The 23,476-nt window shown below is 48.7% G+C and overlaps 2 protein-coding genes across 3 annotated transcripts in view; one reads left to right on the plus strand and one right to left on the minus strand.

Annotated features, from left to right (window-relative positions):
- The window catches only part of LOC146176613 (uncharacterized), a 239,223-nt gene that overhangs the window by 37,686 nt on the left and 178,061 nt on the right, over positions 1-23,476 (plus strand). The gene's annotated exons all lie outside the window — the stretch shown is intronic.
- Positions 16,275-19,829, minus strand: LOC146176615 (iris-like). The gene is made up of 5 exons (XM_084581339.1): positions 19,671-19,829; positions 18,694-18,911; positions 17,951-18,182; positions 17,483-17,802; positions 16,275-16,669 (listed from the first exon to the last, which is right to left on the minus strand). The coding sequence occupies exons 1-5, from the start codon at positions 19,827-19,829 to the stop codon at positions 16,339-16,341; spliced, it is 1,260 nt and encodes a 419-aa protein (XP_084437465.1). The 3' UTR covers positions 16,275-16,338.

Consider the following 23,476-nt stretch of genomic DNA (forward strand, 5'->3'; position numbering starts at 1 on the left):
AGAGGGAGAGCGTGAGAGGCAACGGGTGGCTCAGTGGTCTGGGTGCGCTGTTACGACCGTGCATCCGCATTTGCGCGCTCTATTGTTCGCCCGTGGGCATGGAAAAGTATTGTGAATATGTGGTGATGGTCCAATGGCTCTAAGTGAGCCTGTTTCCAGGAATCCTGTTTTGTAAGCCTGTTTTGCTTTGTGGACACTCTGCAAATGCCAAATTGACCCTGCCAAGAGAACGTCTGGAAAAACACAAAGAAACGTCCCCCTGCGGGAAATGCAGGAAGTGCTTTCTTTCTTTTGTTCACCCTTCCAGTCGATAAGCCCTATCGTCCAGTGAGGAATGCCTACTTTCCAAAGGAGACGACAGAGTGACATGTCCGCTGACATGCAGGACAAGAAAGGAGCATGACGCATACAGCCATTAAGTGATTTCCCAGGAATGCAGGAAAGATTTGCAATTGTCGAAAACGGACAATGCTGGGAGCGGATGCGGCGCCACGTGCACTCGGGTTTCTGAGAAGTAAAACCACTTGTCAGAACCAGCCTGTGGTTTCTTTGCTGAAGAATAGAAATGTACCTCCTCTCCTCGCCGTTCCCAAGCTTTTCCCGCCAACAAGTGATCACGCCCAACGAATGAATGCCGGACCAGTCAGTGCTTCAGACCATCAGTGCAGTGATGTGTTCGATTGGATGCCGATACCTGAGGGGCGTGCCCTGGATTTGGTTGGTCAGCATCTTCAGAGAGGGGCTAGACATAGGGGGTTTTAAGGACGCTGCAGAGCACGAAATGGCTCTGGGCCCTGGGTAAACGGCTCATCCAGTCGCTTCTCGCTATGAACTCTTAACGCTTGTCATTTTGCTGATGTACCCTTCTTTTTCATGTAAATATTCTTGTAAATACGTTTTCTCAAAGTGCCATTAAACCTGCTTGTACATATTTCACCAACTTCGAAGATTCAATCCTACTTCAACCCCGAGTCTCTGCACGCTACCAAGTGAAGGCCGGGTCGACGTAGCCCCAGCGTCACGACAACTGGTGTCCAGCGGTGGGATCTGAATCTACAAGCCACAACAACTGGTGACCAGCGTTGGGATCTGAATCTACAAGCCACAACAACTGGTGACCAGCGTTGGGATCTGAATCTACAAGCCACAACATCTGATGACTGGAGGTGGGATCTGGATCTACAAGATACAACATCTGGTGATTCGAGGTGGATCAGAATCTACAAGCCACATCTTGTGATCGGAGGTGGCATCTCAAGCAACAAGCAGGCGCAACAATCGGCCAACAAGACAGCAGCTCGGAACATCGATCGCATGTGTGGGTGAGTGCTTGGCTTTTCTTCTGATGTGGACCAGGTTCTAGAACAGGGTTAGATTTTAGAACTGGTAAAAAGTGTTGAAACGCCTTTAGGTTTGGTAGTTTGCACTGTTGTTTTGGAAGTAGCCGACACTGGGAGCGATCATGGACCTACAAAAGCTGCAGAAACCGGAATTGTTGCTATTGTGTGAGGAATTGGGAATTGATACAAGTGGTTTGGCACGAAAACCCTTGATTTTAAAGGCAATCAATGATTTGGGAGCCGATGATGAAGAGCTCAGTGAAGCATGGAACCTCATCGGACAAAAAAAGGAGGAGCAGCTCAGACAGCAGAAAGAGCGGGAAAAAGAGGAAAAGAGGCGTGAGCGTGACATTGAGAGAGAAGCAAAAAGGCTGGAGCAAGAACTTGAGCTCCGGAAAGTAGAACTAGAGTTGAGCAAGAGGTCGGGCAATTGTCCCCAGCTAGCGGTACCTCTTCTCAACAAAGAGGCAGATTTCAAGATGTCAAAGTACATGCAGCGATATGTGATATCAGGGGATATCGGTCTGTATCTGGCTAACTTTGAGCGAACCCGCGAAAAACTGTCCTTCCAGCGAGACACTTGGTCTCAGAGATTATTGACGGTTCTGCCCTGCGAGGCAGCGGAGGTTGTCGCGCGGCTAAGCAAGGAGGACGCGGACAACTACGAGAAGGTCAAAACTTGCCTTCTGAGAAAGTATAGGCTTAGCGCCGAGGCGTTCAGACAACGTTTTCGGAACGCTACTAAGTCCAGGGACGAGAGTTACCCTGAATTCCTGTACAATTTAAGAGTTAATTTGGGCGAGTGGCTAAAGAGCACTGATTCCTACAGTGATAGGGACGCTGTAGTCGAGCGAATTCTTTTGGAGCAGTTTTATAACTGCCTCCCAGAAAAAGAAAGAAATTGGTTACAGGACCGAGGCGAAGTTAAGTCGGCAACTGAAGCTGCCGAACTTATTGAGGAGTATGCTTCGCGCCGACAATTCAGCAACCCAGCAGTGGATAGGCCCCGCAATCCCAAGTTCAGTGTGAATAACCGTCAGAAAAGGCACTTTGCTAGATTTGCAAACGAAGAAAGGAAGGCTTCTTCAGGCAAACGCCCTAGAAAGGACGGCAGTGAGAAAAGTGGGGAAGTGACCAACGCGCAGAACACAAAGAAAAAGCTTGAGGCTAGGAAGCCGCTCACATGCTTTAGGTGTAATGAGCAGGGTCACATTGCCGTCAATTGCCGGAAAGAAAAGATTGCTTTCTCGTATGTCAGTGACTGCGATGAAAATATGCAGCTTTTAGAACCTTACATGCATGACCTAGTAGTCAACGGGAAGCCTTGCAAGGTACTGCGCGATTCGGCCGCAACGATGGATGTTGTCCATCCGGCGTATGTGTCGCCTTCCGACTATACAGGACAGTGTGCGTGGATCCGCCAGGTAGTTGAGGAACAGAGAGTGTGCTTGCCGATCGCGAACGTGGTCATCGAGGGCCCTTTCGGCGAATTAACAACCGAGGCTGCCGTTTCAGGAAAGCTTCCTAAGTGCTATCCGTATTTGTTTTCCAACAAATCGGACATGCTACTGCGAAAGAGGGGCATCCTTTTCGGAGACCGAGTTGTGCAAGCCTTAACGCGTTCAAAGGCGCGAGAAATAGCTACACTGCTCATTCCAGAAGAATCCACAGCGGAGGAAACGGCAGTTAAAACAGTGGTAGATGCGGAAGATAGCAGGTCAGAAAACTTTGAGAGCGAGGCATCTCAGATAAGTCAACTTGAAAGTGAGCTTGATGAGACGCGGAATGAGGACGTTCTTGAGAGTAACCTCTTGCCGCCGGTGTCTAGTAATCTCACGAGACTTCTAAGTGGAACCCGAGAGGACTTAGCTATGGAGCAAGCCAATGATCCCAAGAATAAGCTCGAAGTACAGTGGGAAGGACCTGCTAAAGTCGTTGCAGAGCTTTCTAACACTAACTACGCAGTGAAAATTCCCGGTAGGCGTAAAGAAGTGCGCATTTATCATTGCAATCTTATGAAGCCTTATGTGCAGAGGGAAGCCGTGGTAAATCTAACGTTAAACCTTCCCGAGGAGATGGGGGACAACTTGATTTGCCTCAGCGGAAAAGGAAGCAACGCTCAGGAGCTTCTCATAAAGACAGAGCAGAGAGGAGAACTAAAGAAATCCCAGCTGTCCGATCTGGGCGAGATAATAACAGAGTTTGAGGCCTGTTTCGTGGACAGGCCAGGCAGGACTGATTTGACTGAGCACGATATTGAGCTGACTTCAGACGTGCCAGTGCGATCAAGGTGCTACCGATTTTCTCCAAGGCAAAGAGAAATTCTGGATAGGGAAGTAACTCGCATGCTGGAATTGGGAGTAATAAAACCCTCGGAAAGCGATTATGCTTCGCCTATGATCTTAGTAGAAGCTCCAGGTAAAGACCCTAGGCCTGTGGTAGACTACCGAAAGCTAAATTCTCTCACCAGGGATCAAGTGTATCCTATTCCGAATATTGAGGAGAGAGTAGAACAGGTCAGTAGAGCGGCATATGTGACTACGCTGGACCTTACTCGAGGATACTGGCAAGTACCGCTCACTGAACGCGCCAGCAGATACGCGGCTTTCGTCACTCCGACGGGCAGCTACCAGCCAACAATGATGAGTTTCGGGCTCAAAAATGCTCCATTTTGTTTTTCCCGACTCATGGATAGGGTTTTAAAGGGGTGTGAAACATTCGCAGTGCCTTATTTAGATGACATTGCGGTTTTTTCCGACTCATGGGCGGACCATATGGTACATCTAAGAGCTGTACTGAGCCTTTTGCGTCAAGCTGGACTAACCGTAAAGGCCGAGAAATGTTGCCTGGCAAGGGCGACCGTGGACTACTTGGGTCACAATGTAGGTCAGGGTTTCAGGAAACCCAGCGAGATTAAGATTTCTGCGGTAGCAGACTATCCGCGGCCGAGCACGAAGACGGAAATTCGAGCATTCCTAGGTCTGACTGGGTACTACAATCACTACATCCCTAACTATTCAGCTTTGGCTAGCCCTCTGACCGACGCTCTCCGCAAGACAGAACCGACAAATTAGTCTGGGACGAACAAAAGGAAGCCTCCTTCGTAAACCTGAAGGCTGTGCTGATTAGCCGTCCGGTATTGCGAGCTCCAGACTATGGCCGAGAATTCACGGTCCAGTGTGATGCCAGTGATCGAGGGCTAGGTGCTGTTCTCTGCCAGAGAGATGACGACGGTAATGAGCACCCCGTGCTCTACTTGAGCAGAAAACTGAGTACTAGAGAGAGGGCTTATTGCGCGTCAGAGAAAGAATGCGCTTGCATTGTATGGGCCATTCAAAAATTGCAGTGCTATCTTGGAGGGGCCAAATTCACCGTAGAGACGGACCATTGTCCCCTGGCTTGGCTGCAAACTGCGACATCGAAGAACAGTCGCCTTCTTAGGTGGAGCTTGATTTTACAGCAGTACAATTTTGAAATAAGATACAAAAAGGGGAAGTTAAATGGGAATGCGGACGCGCTTAGCCGCTCTTTCTAAGCGGTCCGAGATGTTCCTCACCATGTATCCAAATTGATAATCAGGTTTTATTTTTTTTTTCTCGTGCGCTTGTATATGTGTGACTATGTAAAGCAGCACGTTTGGTTTTCTAGGAATACGTGGGTCCTGAACGTCTTGAGAGTGGGCTTTTCTCGAACAACAATGGCAGTTTTCTTTTAACCTGGTCTCTTCAGACGGGAGCCGAGTGCTTGCTTCGACATGTGGTTGAGTTTCAGACAGCTCGAGCAATTTGGCCTACAACAATCAAGACAACGCGACAAGCAACAGCGAGCTTCAAGCGTTCACGTGCAGGCCATTAAGTCGTCTCTTCATGCAGCAGCTGCGGCTGCTGCCCTCCGAGTCTCTTCTGGCGGGGGAGGAGGCTGTTACGACCGTGCATCCGCATTTGCGCGCTCTATTGTTCGCCCGTGGGCATGGAAAAGTATTGTGAATATGTGGTGATGGTCCAATGGCTCTAAGTGAGCCTGTTTCCAGGAATCCTGTTTTGTAAGCCTGTTTTGCTTTGTGGACTCTCTGCAAATGCCAAATTGACCCTGCCAAGAGAACGTCTGGAAAAACACAAAGAAACGTCCCCCTGCGGGAAATGCAGGAAGTGCTTTCTTTCTTTTGTTCACCCTTCCAGTCGATAAGCCCTATCGTCCAGTGAGGAATGCCTACTTTCCAAAGGAGACGACAGAGTGACATGTCCGCTGACGTGCAGGACAAGAAAGGAGCATGACGCATACAGCCATTAAGTGATTTCCCAGGAATGCAGGAAAGATTTGCAATTGTCGAAAACGGACAATGCTGGGAGCGGATGCGGCGCCACGTGCACTCGGGTTTCTGAGAAGTAAAACCACTTGTCAGAACCAGCCTGTGGTTTCTTTGCTGAAGAATAGAAATGTACCTCCTCTCCTCGCCGTTCCCAAGCTTTTCCCGCCAACAAGTGATCACGCCCAACGAATGAATGCCGGACCAGTCAGTGCTTCAGACCATCAGTGCAGTGATGTGTTCGATTGGATGCCGATACCTGAGGGGCGTGCCCTGGATTTGGTTGGTCAGCATCTTCAGGGAGGGGCTGGACATAGGGGGTTTTAAGGACGCTGCAGAGCACGAAATGGCTCTGGGCCCTGGGTAAACGGCTCATCCAGTCGCTTCTCGCTATGAACTCTTAACGCTTGTCATTTTGCTGATGTACCCTTCTTTTTCATGTAAATATTCTTGTAAATACGTTTTCTCAAAGTGCCATTAAACCTGCTTGTACATATTTCACCAACTTCGAAGATTCAATCCTACTTCAACCCCGAGTCTCTGCACGCTACCAAGTGAAGGCCGGGTCGACGTAGCCCCAGCGTCACGACAGCGCTTACATCATCTGTAAGCAATGTGGCCACGCCTAGGGATGCGTGCAGCTGGCGTAGGCATGTTCAGCTCCTGCTCACAAGTGTTCTAAGAGCGGGTGTTTGTAAACCCACGTATGCCAAATAGGAAGGTCTATGACTCAACGCCCAAGGTCATCCAACTAACAACTTGCCTGATGCGGTGGCAGCGCCTTGCAACGAGGCTGCCGATGAGCTAGGGCTGAGGCCCGGGGCTGCCGCCTTGTCCTCCTTGTCGCCTTGGGGCTGCGGCGACGTTTGCGTCACGGGTGACGTTCGCGCCGAGGTCGACGTCGGCGAGCGCCGAGGCTGCCGGAGCTTCCCGGCAGAGGTCGTCGGTTTGGGCGACGCCATTTTCGAAACTCCCCTATCTCTGCTGCAATTATTAATGCAGGGACGCATTTACCGGCTGCATTGTTGTTTTTTCCTTCTTCCGCCCACCCATCTATAGTGCGCAAGAAAAAGTGACTATCTTGTCAACTGCGGCCATATATATTCAGCAACAGGTTAAAAATATCCCCTAGGTTCCTGAGGGAGGCTCCTGTAGCCAGAGTCAAGTAATTGACTGAAAAGAATATTGGCTTAATTTGAATACGGCGAGAATCGAGCCCAATACGATTGCAAGCTAGACAGACTACCCGTAGCACACAAGAAAGATTGACGTAGTGAATGCGTGATGCGAACGTGAGGGACACAGTATCGCAATCGCGTTCAACTCTTATGCAAACATGAAAAAAAAAAAAAGAAACGTAAGAAAAATTTTATTTCATGCGCAGTATCCTTGCAAAGTGGTTAATAAAAACGACTCCTAACTATTAGCTTTGTTTCTTAAATTTGAGGGTATCTTTCTTCATGACGTGTTCACTATTGCTCAGGAGCACGCATTCATATCTTCCGTCGCAGGTCTTATTAAAGACTTGGTTTAGCGCTACCGTCTACCGCTACCGCGCGAGCGTTAGTACGCATGCTCAAATCACCCCGAGGGCGACAGATGGCGCCACATTACTGACAATATCCGGCGGACTCCGCACGCAGGGACTAATCAGCGCGTGCTGTACTGACGGCGCGCGGTGGCGGTAGACGGCCGCCGTAAGCGGTAGCGGTAAATTAAATAGAGAGATTTAGCACACCGTGATCCGCGATCCGCTACCGTGGACCGCCACCGCGCGTTCCATTGCGCATGCCCAGATCACTTTGATGCGATAGATGGCGCCACATACTTGATGTCGGCACATTGACCTGGCGCATCGGAACCAATCAGCTTGAACGCCCCGCCTACGAGCGGTAGAGTGTCACGGTGGCGGATCGCGGATCACGGTATGCTAAATCTATCTAATGTCTCTATTGTCTGTGCTGACACGTGGTTGCTATGGCAGCGTTTGTTTTCTTGTCTTTAGTGGCCTAATTGGCTTGCCACGTTCATAGCATACCGTTAGTTCACCTTTGCCGAAACTATTTGCTTGCATCTGCCAGACCTACCTCACTTGGAACATATAACACAATGGGGCATCGAAATAAAAAAAAATGAGCGGCAAATGCTTGCGTCGAGACGTCGATAGCAGGCGATGATTGTGTAGACACTACATCGTGTCGTGTACGTCGTCGTCGCTACGTGGATGCTTTCATTGGCGCAATTAAGGGAGCACAAAGGCTTTTTTGGTGAGAACATTAGTGCTGTTCCTCGCGTATCTGCACTGGATCAGAACTCTGAACAACGCGTATGCATTCCTGCTGTCTGTGCAGCGAGGATTAGACCACACATTTTTAGGAGAAAGAGGAAAGACAGGTGTGCAGTTCAGCCTACCTCTGCCCTTTGCCCCGCGGAGAAGGAACAAAGCCTGATATTCATGGTGAGGTGAATGATATGACATGATATGCAGAGTTTAATGGTCCGAAAGCTACATTCGGAGTATGAGAACAAGGACCTCCTAAACGCCGGAATCTTTGAAGTTTCGCTTCGTAATTCTATTCGGTGTTATTAGATTGAGTCGTCGAAACCTGCTCGTTTAGCACAAGCATCAGTAAAAGTAGTAAGAGATTATCACTTTGTAAAGATTATAACTGGTATAGCGCCAGAACGAGAATGGACTTCAGAGCCCTACTATACTCAAAACCCACAGCTATCTGGCCACAGCTGTATTAGGTCACAGGTTCAGGTGAGCAGTGGTCGGTTGTATATTTTCAGTCTGAAAATGAGGTATAGGGAGTGGGTTTGCAGGCGAATTCAATAGGACGTTATAGAGCCGTGGTCGGAGGAAAGCGGCCGGTACCCCTGAAAGAAGGCAATAGCGGCGACCGATTCTCATGTGGCGATACGTTTAGTCCTATCAAGATCTCCAGTGGTCGATTCCGTGTTATCTGCCCTGCTGTGTCGCGTTCAAGGGACCACAACGTCATGTTAATCGGTCGATAAGATTGGTTTGGAAGACCCACGCATCGGAGCCTCACCGCGGCACAAACCGATTAGGCCTATCACCGAAATATATGGCTGACAGGTATAGCAGGGGAGTTTCGGGTTAGCTGACGCAGCGTCGGATGTTGAACTCACAGTATGGGTGGAGCCCCCGATATTGCTCGAAACGGTCGCGTTGGTCCGGAGTCGAGAGGCCTGACCGGTGACGGTCTGCTGGGTGCGATGGCGACCGTGGTCTGTCTGCGGCGTTCGGTCTCGGGCCACGAGCGCTCGGACGCCGCGTGCTCCGGTCCCCTGCTTCTTCTTCTTCCTTGGTAAATGGCACATGCCCACGAAGGGGGATCGGCCAGGGTTCAGTGTGGACTGCCAAATGTACTGCATATGCTGCATTACTGTATAACGAACTAAAGAAAAAAAGAAAAAAGACACGTATGATTCAATATCATGGAATTGAATAAAATCAGAAATTTTCTGAACGACGTTTTTGAAGTTTGTAAATTTTGACTGCAGAAAATTTGCCCCGTAGCTGTGATGTAGTTGTGTAAATTTACACAGCTACATCACAGCTACGGGCAAATTTTCTGCAGTCAAAATTTAAATTTGTGAACGTTAACGTTCACAAATTCGAGGCAGCGTATATCTTTTTGCACTCGCATCGAAGGAGAGAAGAAGCGGGACCGACGAAGTAAATCCCAAATTTGCTTTGGGAATTTCTAAATATGGCCTTCTCTGAAGCAAAATCCTTCGGCAAACGAGAACCCGCATCTACACGAGTAAATGTTTAGGCGGGGGATCCTGCATCGCACGTCATCGCTGCCTCACACTGCATGGGTTACGTGAACGAACCTTCCATGGGTACATGGGATGCTGACAGTCAACTGTAGATAGCAAGGGATCGTGGCACGAGGCGGCTGTGTATTGATAGCGCTGAATATGAGACATTGCAAAAATGATCACATTATGGACGTTACATAGAACAGGTGTGCCGAGAGCTGATTTTGCCAAAAAGTCTGCCCCTTCATTCTGGAATATACCGCAATGATTTGGGGCTCAGTTGAAGTGTAGCCCTTTCACCTATCTAGGGTTGAAATAGTTCAGTGAGCGGCTCAAACGAGCGCCCCGTGATGAATTCAATGACAACAAAACAAACAGCCTGATAGGAAAATGAATTTTGACTGATTGCAGGGAAGTTCTAAAAGTAGTAAAAAGATCGGTGTGTAATCCGGTACAGGCGCCGAAAAGCTCCAGGAAAACGACTCTGAAAACCATTCCAATCGCTGCCTTCCGTCACAGACGCATATCAGTGGAGCCTTGCAGTGTGATCCAGTCATTAGATTAGAAGGTAAGTGCTTCTTCCTCTAGTTATTCCCCACCCATCTTCATCTCCGAACGTCAGGTAGTGGAAACACGCGGAGAAAAAGCTATGAACTGGCATGATTTGTTCTTTCCTGCCTCTACATTGCAGAAATGTAAATCTAAGTATGGGATATACGTTCTGAAGAAGTCATTCTTGTGCTGTATGTGGTATCTTAAATCAAGACAGTAGGCAACAATCGACTGGTGTATAGTCGTTGTTGTTCACCAAATAACATGTGGCACATACCCACACACGGGGATCGGCCAAGAATTGGGCAGCAAAGAAAGTTTTTGAACTATGCTTACATACAAAAAACAAAAAAAATATATAATATGAAGAAATCGATATGAAGTCGTTCTGAATTCTATCACTTCCTCGTTCTCTCCACGTGCGTGCGTGTAACCACACCTCGTCTTTATCGCATTGTAATAGATACGAGTAAATGGGCAGCTACGGAAATTTCTTAACATGCTCACATTATCGTCGAGTGCCAAGGAAAAAAAAAAATAGAAACAATTTTTTTCAATTCCTGATGTGTTGTGTATACCCCCGCTGAAATTTTATTATTATTTTTTTTTTCTGGAAGGATGGCTACTCTGTACTGACATGCCTCATGCGTTTTATGCCGCAGATGATCGCTTTAAAATGCAATTTCCATAATATTGGGGAGATTTGGTTTCATTGTACATTAATTTTACATTCATTTTAGTATAGTACACGGTTTGCATTGCACGTGATCTCGGGACGCACCAGAATTAAGTCATGAAACAACAATTAAGACAACTTTCTTATTTACATTCCAGCTTTTTGGAGCGATGATTAAAAGTTTGCGGAAGGAAGGAAATGCCAGCGGGTACTTTACAGGCCTCCTAACAATACCGACTTGATTTCAGCTGGGAAGAACGCCTACGTTTTCCGTTATTAAACTTTGTCCATCTTAGCTGGATATGGCGCATTTTAACGCGACAACGTTTAGTCTCTGGTTGCGTGCATATGCCCCATGAAAGGTGGTTGTTGGCGGGCCGCGAACATAGCCTTGCACTGATTGGTCGGCTTGTTAGGTGACGTCACAAGACCCACATCACATGGCCGAGTTGGCAGAGAGATAGAGAGAGAGAGAACTTTATTTTCATGTAGTATAAGTGCCGAGTTATGTAGGTCAGGATTACCAGAGCGGACTGCATGGTCCGCCAGCCGGGTCCGAGGCTATAGCCAAGCCCGCCACTTTGGGCGAAAGGGGGTATGGAACACGAAGGGACTAAAGGACCACGGGGAAGGAGAAGAAGGTGCAGTGTCTTAAATTAGCACAGCGTTCGGCACAATTGGGACATGCGAGTGAATGTCGGATGCGGCAAAGAAAAGGGTGGGTAGGGGATATATACGTCTATTTAGGCGCACGCTTCGAAGAAATTTTCTTACAATAATATTATTCTTTATGTTGCCTATCGAAATCTATTACCATGGGAGGTTCCACCTGCGGTCTTGTACAATGGGACCTCTCGCTGTATATTCTTGTACATTGTTTTTTGATTCGAAAATAAACTTTCAACTTCAACTTCAATGCGTATTTGTCTGGTGATGACTCTGGTATCGTAATGAAAATTTTCACCGTTGTTCAAATTACCGTGAAGCGGGAGCGTCGCTTTTCGAGCACAGTCAGTGGCCAATAGTTTCGCTCGGGATAAATTGCGGAATAAATTAAATATTTATTGTATATTCCTACTAACTCATTTGTCGACTGCCGTGGGGCGATTCTTCGCTACTGAAGCCGATACCCCAGATGCGCCCATAGCGACCGTAAGGAGAGACAGATGAGCTCTTTAAAAAAAAAAACGCATAGATTTTAGCCGGCGTTGAAAAGTGTGGTCTTCGCATTGGAGCGGCAAACAAAGGCTTAAAGCAAGTTTGAGTAGATAGTGAGAAATAACGAAAATAAAGGAAATAAAAGCATGCGGTCATTGAGTGATTGAATTCTACACACAAGAGAAAAAAAGGAGGAAAGTTTTAAGCTTTGACTGCGAACCAGTTCAGCGTCGTGTTCGGAGCGAACGTTCGGTTCTCAGTAGATTATGTTTCGAGGGTTACGCGTAGAGGTTTCAGACTTCCTCGTAGCTTGCTCTTCAAACACGCCAGGGACTCGTGAGACAAAAACCCCGTGGAAATGGAAAGCTCTGAAGTACTCCGCTGAAATGCACACCGGTGCAAGCCGCACAAACGCTGGCCAATTTTCGTTCGAAACTTCGTTTTCGAGAAAGGAATTTAGTGGAAATGAGTATGAAAATCCTTTTAACAGTAATATAAAAACTCACCGGCATTCCGTCAGACACTTGTTCTTTCCGTTCTGGAGCGAAGACATTTCCTAAAGGTAAGGTTCGGTTTTGGTGGTGGTATAGTCTCCGTTTTCGTACAGTGCAATTTTGCAAAGAGAAGGTTTCTAAAAAGAAAAGAAAAAGGGAGCTTATTGAGGCCGTTGAAAGTTATCTTGCCTTTACTTTCCCCAACTGGTGGCTTTTCTTTCTTAACTACGGTCTTTTAAAGTTTTATACTTCTTTACCGAAAGGGAACAACTGAGGAATTCATCAACTTGCTTGTTCACGTACAGGTGCGGACATAAGTAAACGGAGCACGCTTTTCCGTTCAAATAAAAATCACGCTTTCTGCGTTAGAGATAAGAAAACGATATTTGTCCTAGTAAAAGGGCACTGGCGTCTACTAACGGTTCACACATATCATGACTGCCAGTTTCAGTTGTGAAACGCGTGAAAAATTTTAGAAGCAACTCTCGTGCTTCGTTTACTTTTGTCCGCAGGGTAGGCGAATAGACCCAAGAAAAACACTGTGAAAAGGTATTTCCGCAGTGAAAAATTAAAAGGTAATAAATAATCTTATAAAATATTTCACTTCATTTGCTCTAACTCAGACTGCTCGAGTGGTCTAGACAAGTGTGATCGACTCCACACACGGATAACGTTTCAGGCTAGGCTCAAATGTTTTGTTTAATTTTTATTCAATGATACTAATCAACAAACATCGAATTTTCTACAACCGCGCCCTTTCTTGTCTATGTAGGGACTATTCTGGTGAATAATACCACTTTCCCATACCCTGCGGCCACTATACTGCGGCCAGAGATATACCCGAGGAAAAATAGCTCGTTTTCATTATCTGCTCATTTTTGGTGTAGCTATTCATTCTAACTGCTCTTAATTTATACCTTAATTTTTTAAGAGTCGGGGCTAATTGATTTATAGTCGAATCGCTGCTCTGTGTATTTCGCGTGCTCAGAATTGGGGCGCGCGTTATGTATTTGAGCCGCGGTGATTGAAATCAACTCTTATTATAACACTCCTTTCCACGAACGTTTGACGCGTCCAGAAATACCCGACGCGTGAACGCCGTGCAACGCCACGGGTGTAGAGTAATGTTTCTTCTGCCTCGGGAAAAACGATTAACGAGCGAAACATTCATTGAAGCACCGAGCAGTATACCTTGCAAATATAAGCACACGCAGCGGGGCATCCCGCACTGCAGCTGGTTGGCGGGGAGTTGTTTCGCAGCGTGCCATTCGGCGCATCGCATTACCGCTTGGAAACTGTTTTCTAACGGCCTCACGTATACACTCTCAAACGCGCCTTCCTCGCCAGTGAATAAACGTTTACAAAACTCTTTCGCTGAAAGCGTGTGAATGCATGGGGTTCACTTCGCCGGGCCATTTGCGAACGAACGTATATATGGATCCAGTCGCGAAAGTGTGGTATATATGCTGCGATCAGAGCTGAAATGGCGAAAGCACTTTGAAGCAGCGAGATATATGTATTCGAAAGCGAAAAAAGTCAACGGAGTTCCCTTTTGGATGGAAGTTAAGCGGGTTGTTTCGTCGTCTGCGTGGCCCGCTATAAAAGTTTTACGTTCTTCTTTATGATCTTTTTATCACTCGTTCGTTCTTTCCATTAGGAGCACGCTTTGTCCCCCCCCCCCCCTCCACCGTCCCCCTTGTCGACATCGTAGAGTCGCGAGTTTTACTTTGAAACCGTCCCGCAAAGCATCTCTGCCGCCGGCAATCGAGTGTGCGGATGTCAGGCTTATTTTGTACCGATTGTCGGCGACCTTTTGCATATAGGCGATTGGAAGTACTCATCGCCCCCGCGTTTTCGCAGGCCGTCCCCAGTCGGAAAAACCATGTCAAAAATATATGACAAAATATTCTGTAGTTCTGCCGCAAACGTCATATTTTTCTTAGTTCTGTACTACTTTTCCGCAGTTCTGTAGTTTTTCTGTAGTATATTTCCTTTGTCTGTAGTTCTGTAGCACTTCTTTTTTGTTTTCACTACAGAAATTTCTGATGTTACTGCAGAACATTCTGTTGTCACAACAGGTTTCCCGTCAAAAAGCGTACAGAAATTTTGTAGTAACAACAAAATTTTCTCTACTTTTTTTCCGACTGGGATGTGGCATATCGTGCGCAGCCATTGCTGTCTCCCTTTTTTTTTTTTTTTTATTTACAGACCCATCTGCAACCTCGCTCCTTGATCCCGTACATGAATGCGTTGACACTCATTGAAACATTAGGTAATTCAGCGGCATGCTTACATTTATTTTCCTCTCATCTAGTGAGTTACTTATTTCCTTTACGAGGCTGTGTAGTTTGCGGCTGTTGAATTTACGTGCCGATAACATCGTGTTTGCATGCCGTCCTGACATAGAGCGTCTTCTATGCACGATCCTTACTCTGCAGAATTGAGGTCTCATTTCTGAGGCTGGTCTGTGCCGTCGAGTTAAGCTGTACGACACGTACGAAACGGAGACAAAACCGAAAGCTTGGTACACATTTTTGTATGACGCAGTAAAAGGAGTGTGTGTGTGTGTGTGTGTGTGTGTGTGTGTGTGTGTGTGTGTGTGTGTGTGTGTGTGTGTGTGTGTGTGTGTGTGTGTGTGTGTGTGTGTGTGTGTGTGTGTGTGTGTGTGTGTGTGTGTGTGTGTGTGTGTGTTTGCGCGAAAGGAGCGACGCGCGCTTTATATCGACCGTCGCGCGCTCATTCTGTAGTTGAAAGCTGCCCGAACTGGGGCTGTTCGTATCTCTCATATTTGCTTAGTGTACAGACATACTATGGTGAGGCAGAACAAAAGTAAAGAAAAATAAAGTGCCTCTGCCCGAGACGGTGTGAAGGCTGGCCCGCGAATCCGCACAGCATCCCCCACCCCTACATCCATGAAGTAACTTAGTTCTGCCGCAAGGTAAACGCCTACCGTAAGCAGAAATAAAGACGTAATAAAAAAAAAAAAAAAAAAAAAACATCCGTGACAGTCGAAGTTAGGCTGCGCGGCTGCAAGAAAGCTTCCCACTTAGGCGAATCCTTGCGCAAGAAGCGCTTCTATGCGGGCCGGGCTTTTAAGCCGCCTTTTTCACAAAATGTGGCGCCCTCTGGGAGTGGTTGAAAATTCGTCTGCTACTGGTTGAAAACGTCTTTGGCTCCAGCAAAATGACGGTGTGTGTTATTGACAGCTACCGCCATCTATCGCATATGCCTGTCACGACTCACGGATATTAACTACACATGGCCTCCGAGATTAGCTCCGGCTGCGCCGATCGAGGAGGCCAATAAGCGCGCATGCGCAGCTGAGGTTGGTGGTTTGTTTTCAACCAGGGGAGAGGCGCGCACGCGCACAGCGGCCGTGTGAAAAAGGCTTATAGAGTGCCCATTTTAGTGTATTAGCATGTATAGATAAATGCTGCCATTGTTCATTACATAGAGACTTTGATCCCATCTGAGGGTATTTTCAGTGCAGGGAATCAGTCTGGGAGAAAGGTCGGTTGCGGACATGCGATCGCGTCTGAAGAGACGTCGGACTACGCACATTGGGTGATACAGGCTGCGCGACCATAGCGTGCTGTATCTCTACCACCACCTCCTGTTCTCGCTGACTGCTTATTTCCCGCGATGTCACTTATCACCAAAATGCCGGGCGCTCGCCTTGTTGTTGCGGAAGATGTTCGGGAAAGTGCATCTTGGACCCCATTTCGTGTAGACCGAACTTGTTACCCAAGGCGCTCACAAACCGAGATGTTCTTGATGATCTCTACTCATTTCTCTTCCTTCCCCTATATCCCATCTTCCCTAGCTTTGAAGCAGTGGGCCAGCTTACCCATATTTCCTCAAAGTATGGTTTCCTATCTAGCTCTGTCTTGCTGGAAGTTTAAAAAAAAAAAGAGAAAAAGAAAACAGGCAGTGTGGACGGTTGTGACCTGTAATATCGGTCACGCCGAATACGTAAATAAAGCCGAGAAAGGCGCGGCTGTCGGAGGTGCGCGTCTTCTACCGATGGTGCGGCTCTTTGAGATCTCGGACGATGCCGACGAGAAGAATGCAGCCGTCTCCGCGACGACGCAGGACGAAGATGAAGGGACGCGTGACGGCGAACTCCACTTCGGCCGGCTGCTGTGCGGCAGTCGAAGACGTGGCGGGGCTCTGCTGATGGGTGGTTTGAGGCGCGCTGGCCGGTCGCCCTTCGTCCAGTACCAGCGTGGCCTTGTGCAGGAAGTCGTCGATGCGTACCTCTCCCTTGGGCACCAGGCTGCTGAATTCGGCTCCTGGCATGAAGGCCTGGCGGACGCCCGTGCGAAACAACGTCGTATTTAGGGTGTACCTGCGATATGTCAAGTCTTGTTGTTACCACTGTAGAAAGGACTGTAGGACCTCAACGCCTTTGCGATCTGACTACAATTGCCGAGGTTAACAGCTCGCGGCCGGTTGCGTCGTTACCAACCACTCGGAGATAACGGAAGGGTTCAACCTCAGCTCTACGTATCATTAGCCACTCGAAAACAGCAGTAAAGAACTAGAGCAAAGGGAGAACATTCCCTATTGCAATGAAATTGCTGACTTCCTCTGAAATGGCACACCGACCCATATAGCTAATTTGAACATCAGCACATTTCTCCCTCCTGGGAAATGAGGCTGCCCAGAATATCGACCGAGGATTTGTCAGCCGGGTGATGAGGCAATTAACCCTTCATTAGGTTGGCGAGGGATTCGATTTTCTGTCAAATAATAATGGCTACATTTCCGTCGCACACGTAGCCTATATATATACCCAGACGCATGATGAAAATTACTGACTCATCACTTCGCAAATGGGCTACTTATACGGTCATGCATAACCTACAATATACACTCCTCATTGTCAGTTATGCCAACAGAGGCCACACTATGGGCACGCATGCGAGATCCCCCTCCGTGGGATCTGGAGCTCTCGAACTCCTATAGCAGTGGGATGCAGCTATGCTCAGCTCGGACCCGCTAATCCAACTCCGAGCCGCCGAGCGGTCAACGGTCGCTAGAGTCGAAGGATTCCCGGCCCTCTAGCACGGAAACCCCTCCCTGAACAATAAAAGTTGACCCTCTTCCTCCTCTCCCTTTGAAGTTTAAATATTACAACCCATATCCCTTGGCCACGTACCTGGCCTCTGCCCTGGTGAGGGGAAGCTCTGCGCGCACGGTCCTTGGCTTGAGCAGGCCGGACAGCTTGGCGATGAACGCCGGCGTGAGCAGGCAGCGCAGGTCCTTGAGGAGCGACGACCGGTCGGGAACGAGTAGGAGCAGCGAGGCTTTGTCGCCTCGGTAGTGCAGCTCGAGCGCCTTGGCGGCCACCGGCTCCTCCATCTCGGCGTACAGGAATGTACCAGTGCCGCCCACATACTCCAGCTCCACCGATGTGGAGAGGTTCGGTTTGAAGTCGCGCTTCTCGGCGCAACGCTGGAACGGCTGGTCCAGCACGCCCTGAGTCCATGCATCGTCCACAGAGGTGTCTTGGTGTTAGCGTCTTAAGAGAACTAAGGCGAGGCAAAATGAAGCGGCCCTCAAAGGAGGCCACAAGCCGATGGTGTACTGATGTTCGCTCAAATACGTGCACTCATGGTGACTATACCTTATAATAGAAGGCCGAGGCCACCAGCAGCTTGGCGGTCGGGTCGACGGCGTCAGGTGCCAGCACCTCTCCAAGCAGCGGGCTGCTGGCGGCGAAGGCGTCGTTCACCGCGTCGGCCACGTCCTCGGCGCCGCTGGCGTTGAAGGTCACTCGGTCCACGCTGCAGTGCAGCTGGGACATGAGCAGCTGCTCGCACGATTCGTTCAATTCCAGGTTGCGGCTCACCAGAAGCCTGCGCCCGTCGAACCTCGTGTCACCAGATGCGGCGACGCCTGCCTGACGAGACTCATCGGTGGTAAATGCCGTCACTGTATACCTCCATGCAACCGCGTCCTGGACGTCACCGTACCGCTCGCAAATTTTTCTGTGCACCTGCTGCTAGCAACCGTAAGCACCCGTTCACCCCGCCGGGGTGGCGCAGTGGTTACGGCGCTCGGCTACTGTTCCCAAGGATGCGGGATCGAATCCCGGCCTCGTCGGCCGCTTTTCGTTGGAGGCGAAAAGCAAGGCGCCCGTATGCTGTGCGATGTCAGTGCACGTTAAAGAATCCCAGGTGGTCCAAATTTCCGGAGACCTCCATTACGGCATCTCTCATAGCCTGAGTCGCGTTGGGACGTTAAACCCCACAAACCAAACCGATTTTGGCTACAGGTGTACTCAGTCCAGTGCGCAGTGTACGGCGATGCCCAGGAATGTGGAAAGTTCTGTGTGTGCGGTTACCCGGAGCGAGCTAAAAAGCGAACCTGTATGCGATCGCCGTCTGGCCGTTGGCTGCTTCCCGCTCGATGACCTGTTTCGCGGTGAGCACGGCCGCCTGTAGGTGTTCGACCTTCCCAGCGTCGGCCATCAGTTGCGCCAGCTGCGCCTGGGTCTCGCCCCGGGCGCATGCAAGCACCGAAAGCAGCGAGCCGGTCACGGCCGCCGGGCAGAGCAGCACGTTGTGCTCCAGGTGGGCTGACACCTGCGCCCGCGCAGTGTCAGTATAGTAGACTAGATAAACCAATGCGTGATACGCACGTTCGTTGGCCGTGTGAACTTACAGCCGACATCCTGTTATCTGGTCCGCGTCTTCATTAAGTGTCCACCATGCGTTAATTTGTCAGCGTTCTGGAACTGCGGAGATTTACTAGTGCGGACGTACGCTGCACAAATCATCTTACGCATGCCTGGTACCTGTTGCGCAGCCGTTCGTGGCCCATTTAGACAGCGCATTGGCCACAGCAACTGGCCATGACTGATTTGATGCCTAACCCGTTCTGTTTTGTGGCCTTGATGAAAACGGCCAATGGTTCTGGTGCTGAATGGAGACTGCTGACCTTCGATGCCTGGCAGCTAGGGTGGTATTGTTCATTTCTGGTGCTTCATTGCTCCAGGCGGACGGCGCGAGGCGTCGAAGTTTGGAACATGCAGGGACGTAAATTTCGGTTCAAGCTATACTGCATGGTTATTTCTTCCTGCCAGTGTAAATAATCTTGGGATTTTTTGATGAATACTTTGTGCCGAACTAGGCGTAGGGGACAAGGGTCATGACCACATGTGAAACGTACGGGGCCTAGACTATAGCTCAGGTATTGTGTGTTTTATTTCAACGCTCAACTATCTTCGTTTCATGGCGTTTCTTTGTCCGCGTACACGGTGTCTACACGTTGTGGCGCAAGGTGTTCAAGCTTCGAAGGTCGCAGCGACTAGTCTGTACCCGACTGTCGGTAGTCTTTCTTACCATCTGGAAGAGGGACAGTCCCAGCTTGTTGAGTGCCTGGACAGCGGGGCTCTCGGGGGCCTGATATGCAGCTGTCTGCTGGACCCTGGTGGCCGAGCCCGCCTTCCCGGTTGGAACTGCACCGGCGGGGATCTTCTGGCTGACGTCAGTGCTACTCATGGTTGCACGCAGGTTCGAGGTGGCCAAGGCTGCACCCGCAGTCGACGGTCAGAGGGTAGTGCGTGACCCGTGTGAAGGAATTTTGTTTGGCACCGCCGATACCGTCGCTTCCTGCCTGTGCTGTGGACTAGCGGAACACCGCTAGGCTACCAGTGATGGCTTCTTCCCCCTCTTCTTCCTGATGACTCGTGGTAGAGAACGTCACTTGTCTCTTTTTTTTTTTCTTCCTCTTATGGTGTGTCGTGTAGTATTGTGGTTTCGCGTCAGGTTTTAGCGGATTATATATGTGCCTCCCCTAGTGAAAAAACCCTGAGTCGCAAAAACCTCATAAAGATTTCTGATACTTACCTCTTACAAATCTCATATGATCTCATACAAACATCATTCAATGTATGAGAAATATATGAGACTGTACGAGATTTGAATTAGTTTAGTATGATTTTAGTATGAGAAATCTGTATGAGGTTATTGTGACTCAGGGTTTTTTCGCTACGGTCGTGACTGTGTTGTTGCGTATTCATCTTGCAGTTGGCTGTAGAATGTCGCGTGACTGGGAGGCGTGACATTTCCACGAAATAGAGGTTTGTTGTTTGTTCTGCATTCACCTTTGACAAATGGCCTCGACTTTGTTCTCCCGGGGTCTGTGCAGGGCCCACATTACAATGGCGATGATATAGGGCGCCAGGCCTGCGTTTCGGCCTAGCCGAACGCCATGACCTCGTTGTAATCGCAGACGCACGACAGAAGTCACTGCTAATCCTCTATAAACTTGTCTCTTGCGCAAAATTGGTCCTCCTCGCCCGCGGCTTCGCTACCTGCTTACTACGCGAACTTCTACAGCGGCGCGTGGCCGCGGAAATATAACGTGACACCTCATGAGGGACGGCACCCCTAGACAGACAACGTGAAATGAAAGACAAGTATGACAAAAGATATATTTGCATCATTATTTTCGCTGCGTCAGAAAACAAAACAAATAAACAAAAAACGCAGTATAACAAATTTTTTGTCAATTTACAAAACTTTTCTTTCAGCTGTAAACAGAAAAAACTAAAATCACAGAAAAAAAAACATAACATAGCAGAATAGAAAATTTCTGGCAGGACAGCTGCCAGAAAATTTCTGTATTTTTCAACAAAATTTTTTTTACACTGTACTCTGCATTACAAGTCGAGTTAAACCACGCCGTCTTTTAAGCACGCACTGCAAGGGCGTTGAGTGTGTATACTTAAAGCATATGCTATAGACGGGAACACGTTTCTGTATACTGTGGAACATACGAGCGCGAGCCGCCAACAGGCCTGGCTCGTGAGCGCGTGAGAACCGCGCAGAAGCCGGCGTGTCGAGCTCGTAGCTTCAAGCTCTGCATCGCAACTGAGGCTGATCAAACTTTATTCACAATAAATGTGGAGGAATAGGGAGAAGTCAACTATGGCGTACCGCAGGCTGTGGAAACCTTTGGCGACGCCGGCCCATTCGGTCGCCTTGAACTGAATGCCAGGGTCATCGCTGGACCTTAGCTTATTCCAAGCTTCTTTAGAGGGATCACGCAAGAGTTCTGAGGGAGGCTTATGGGCTTTGCACGCCCAGTTCATGTGCTCGAAGTTGTCTTTCTCCCCGCAAAACCGGTAGAAGGGATTCATATCCTTATTAATGAATTTTGATATGTAATTTGGATTGGGAAGGGTTGCTGTCTGTAGCTGTCTCCATATGACTTGTTGTCTGGTCAGTGTTTTATGGAGTAATGTGCGGTGAGTTCGTGGTATGATACGACTGGCTCACCGAAGGATTCCGGTTTCCGATTTGTTTTATTTTTTATAATTTATTTATTTATCTTTAGTTATCAACCAGTGGAGGCGCACGCATGCGCAGAGCGGCCTTGTGAAAAAAGGCGGATTCGTGAAGTTTTCTTAGGTCGTACAAATTTCTGTCGATTGTGAAGAGCACGAATACAGAGCATAGACCCAAGCCTTGACGGCGCCGAGCGCTCTATAGACTATGCTGTTTTGCAGTTCCGAATATCAATGCAAAAAAAAGAGGCGCATTTCCCTATCTGCACCTGCCACTTTCCACGGTTGGAAGTGAAAAAAAAAAGAACCTTCTGAACGTTAGCCTATGCCACGATGTGCAGGTGGAGGCTTCATACATACGCCGCGACGCTGGCCTGTTTTCAGATTTGTGGGTCTGCTAATTCTGTCGCATTTCGAAGGGAGAAAGATCGGTAATTTTTCATGGCTATATATTTTCGCACGAAATTGATCGTGGTATTCCTGGGTGATGTACCAGCGTTACAGAAGGTCAGCCCAGAGTACGATTCTAAGCAGTGGACGAGAGGCGAACAGTCGCTATTGATCGAAAGCAAGTGGCTGAAATAACTCTTTAAAAAATGTCTTTCGATCTTTCTACTGGCTTTCTACCGTCATTCAGAAAAACGGTGGAGAGGTCTGAAGTGCTTTGTGACTCGGTTGGCCATGTACTTGTCCTAACCGTCTGAAACATCAATACTGCGCTAGTGGCCTCCCCAGAATTTTGAAGCGACAGCTTCACTGAGCTAGCTGCGGCGCTTTTCGCGTACGCCGCAGTTTGACCTTCAGCTGACCTTCAGCCACGTCCTTCTCGCCGCCCGCTTCTTCTTCTTCATGCACCTGGCAAACTTCATTCGTACCGTACGTATTGAAGGTCTCCGCGGAGCGTCGCGCGTGACGTCATCAATTAGCGATGACGAGCGATGACGACGTCAGCAATTAGCGATGACAAGCAGGCTTATCTGAGTTGAGGCACTGCCATTTTTTTTTCTTTTTTGTATCTGTTTAAGTGTTTAGAAAGCATGTCGGCTGTTGCCTGTGACGGTAAGATGCCGCGTGGAGGAAAACCTAAAGGTTACATACTTCAAGTACGTATATATGCTGCTTTCGTGAGTGGAAGGGCAGTTCGGACGGTGCTCTTTGCCAAGACAAACGATAATGCACCTGTCCCCTTTTCGGTTCGTTTCCGGGGACGGGTTGTCCTCGCCGCGTCCAGCAAAAGCCGTACTTGCTCAATGTATAGCTTTGCTGAGTCCGCGTTGGCAGCGCTTCAATTCAAAGGCGGATTTCGCTGGCACACATTGCCAACGTGGCTTGCTTTGTCTGCTTTGCAACAGTATTTGCAACAGTACGATACATCTTCGTCCTGGAACGGAAATACGTTACCGCTACTGTTTATAGATGTGTATATGTAAGTCTTTATATATATACTGATCGCCTGGCCTGGTAAACAGTCCGGCGCTGCGTCGAAGCCCGCGTGACAGATCGGCAGAACACCGCTAGAAAAGCAGACGATTTCCGCGTTCGCTGTGGTGCGCACTTCCGGTGCACCGTGCGTGCGACAGGCTGACTTCTTTTCCTGCTTTCTTGTGCTCTCTTTGTTACGATCTTTGTTTTTTCCTTCCGTTTGTCTCGTGTCTTGTTTTCTCTTCTGTCTTTCTTTTGCCGATGCTACTCAATCCTTTTCCGAGAACAAAACGACGCCGTCGTCTGCTCTCTCGGGAGTTGCAGACGAATTCCGCCAAGGTTCGCTTTCTCTGCAGATGGGTGGGGCGCAGGACGCTTAGAAAAACAGATCTGCATAAAACGTACGTGAGACGGACTCGTCGTCGCGTGGCTTTC

Source organism: Amblyomma maculatum, chromosome 10 (genome assembly GCF_055883805.1).
Source record: "Amblyomma maculatum isolate TAMU_Amacu chromosome 10, ASM5588380v1, whole genome shotgun sequence".
NCBI classification, from domain to species: Eukaryota; Metazoa; Arthropoda; class Arachnida; order Ixodida; family Ixodidae; genus Amblyomma; species Amblyomma maculatum.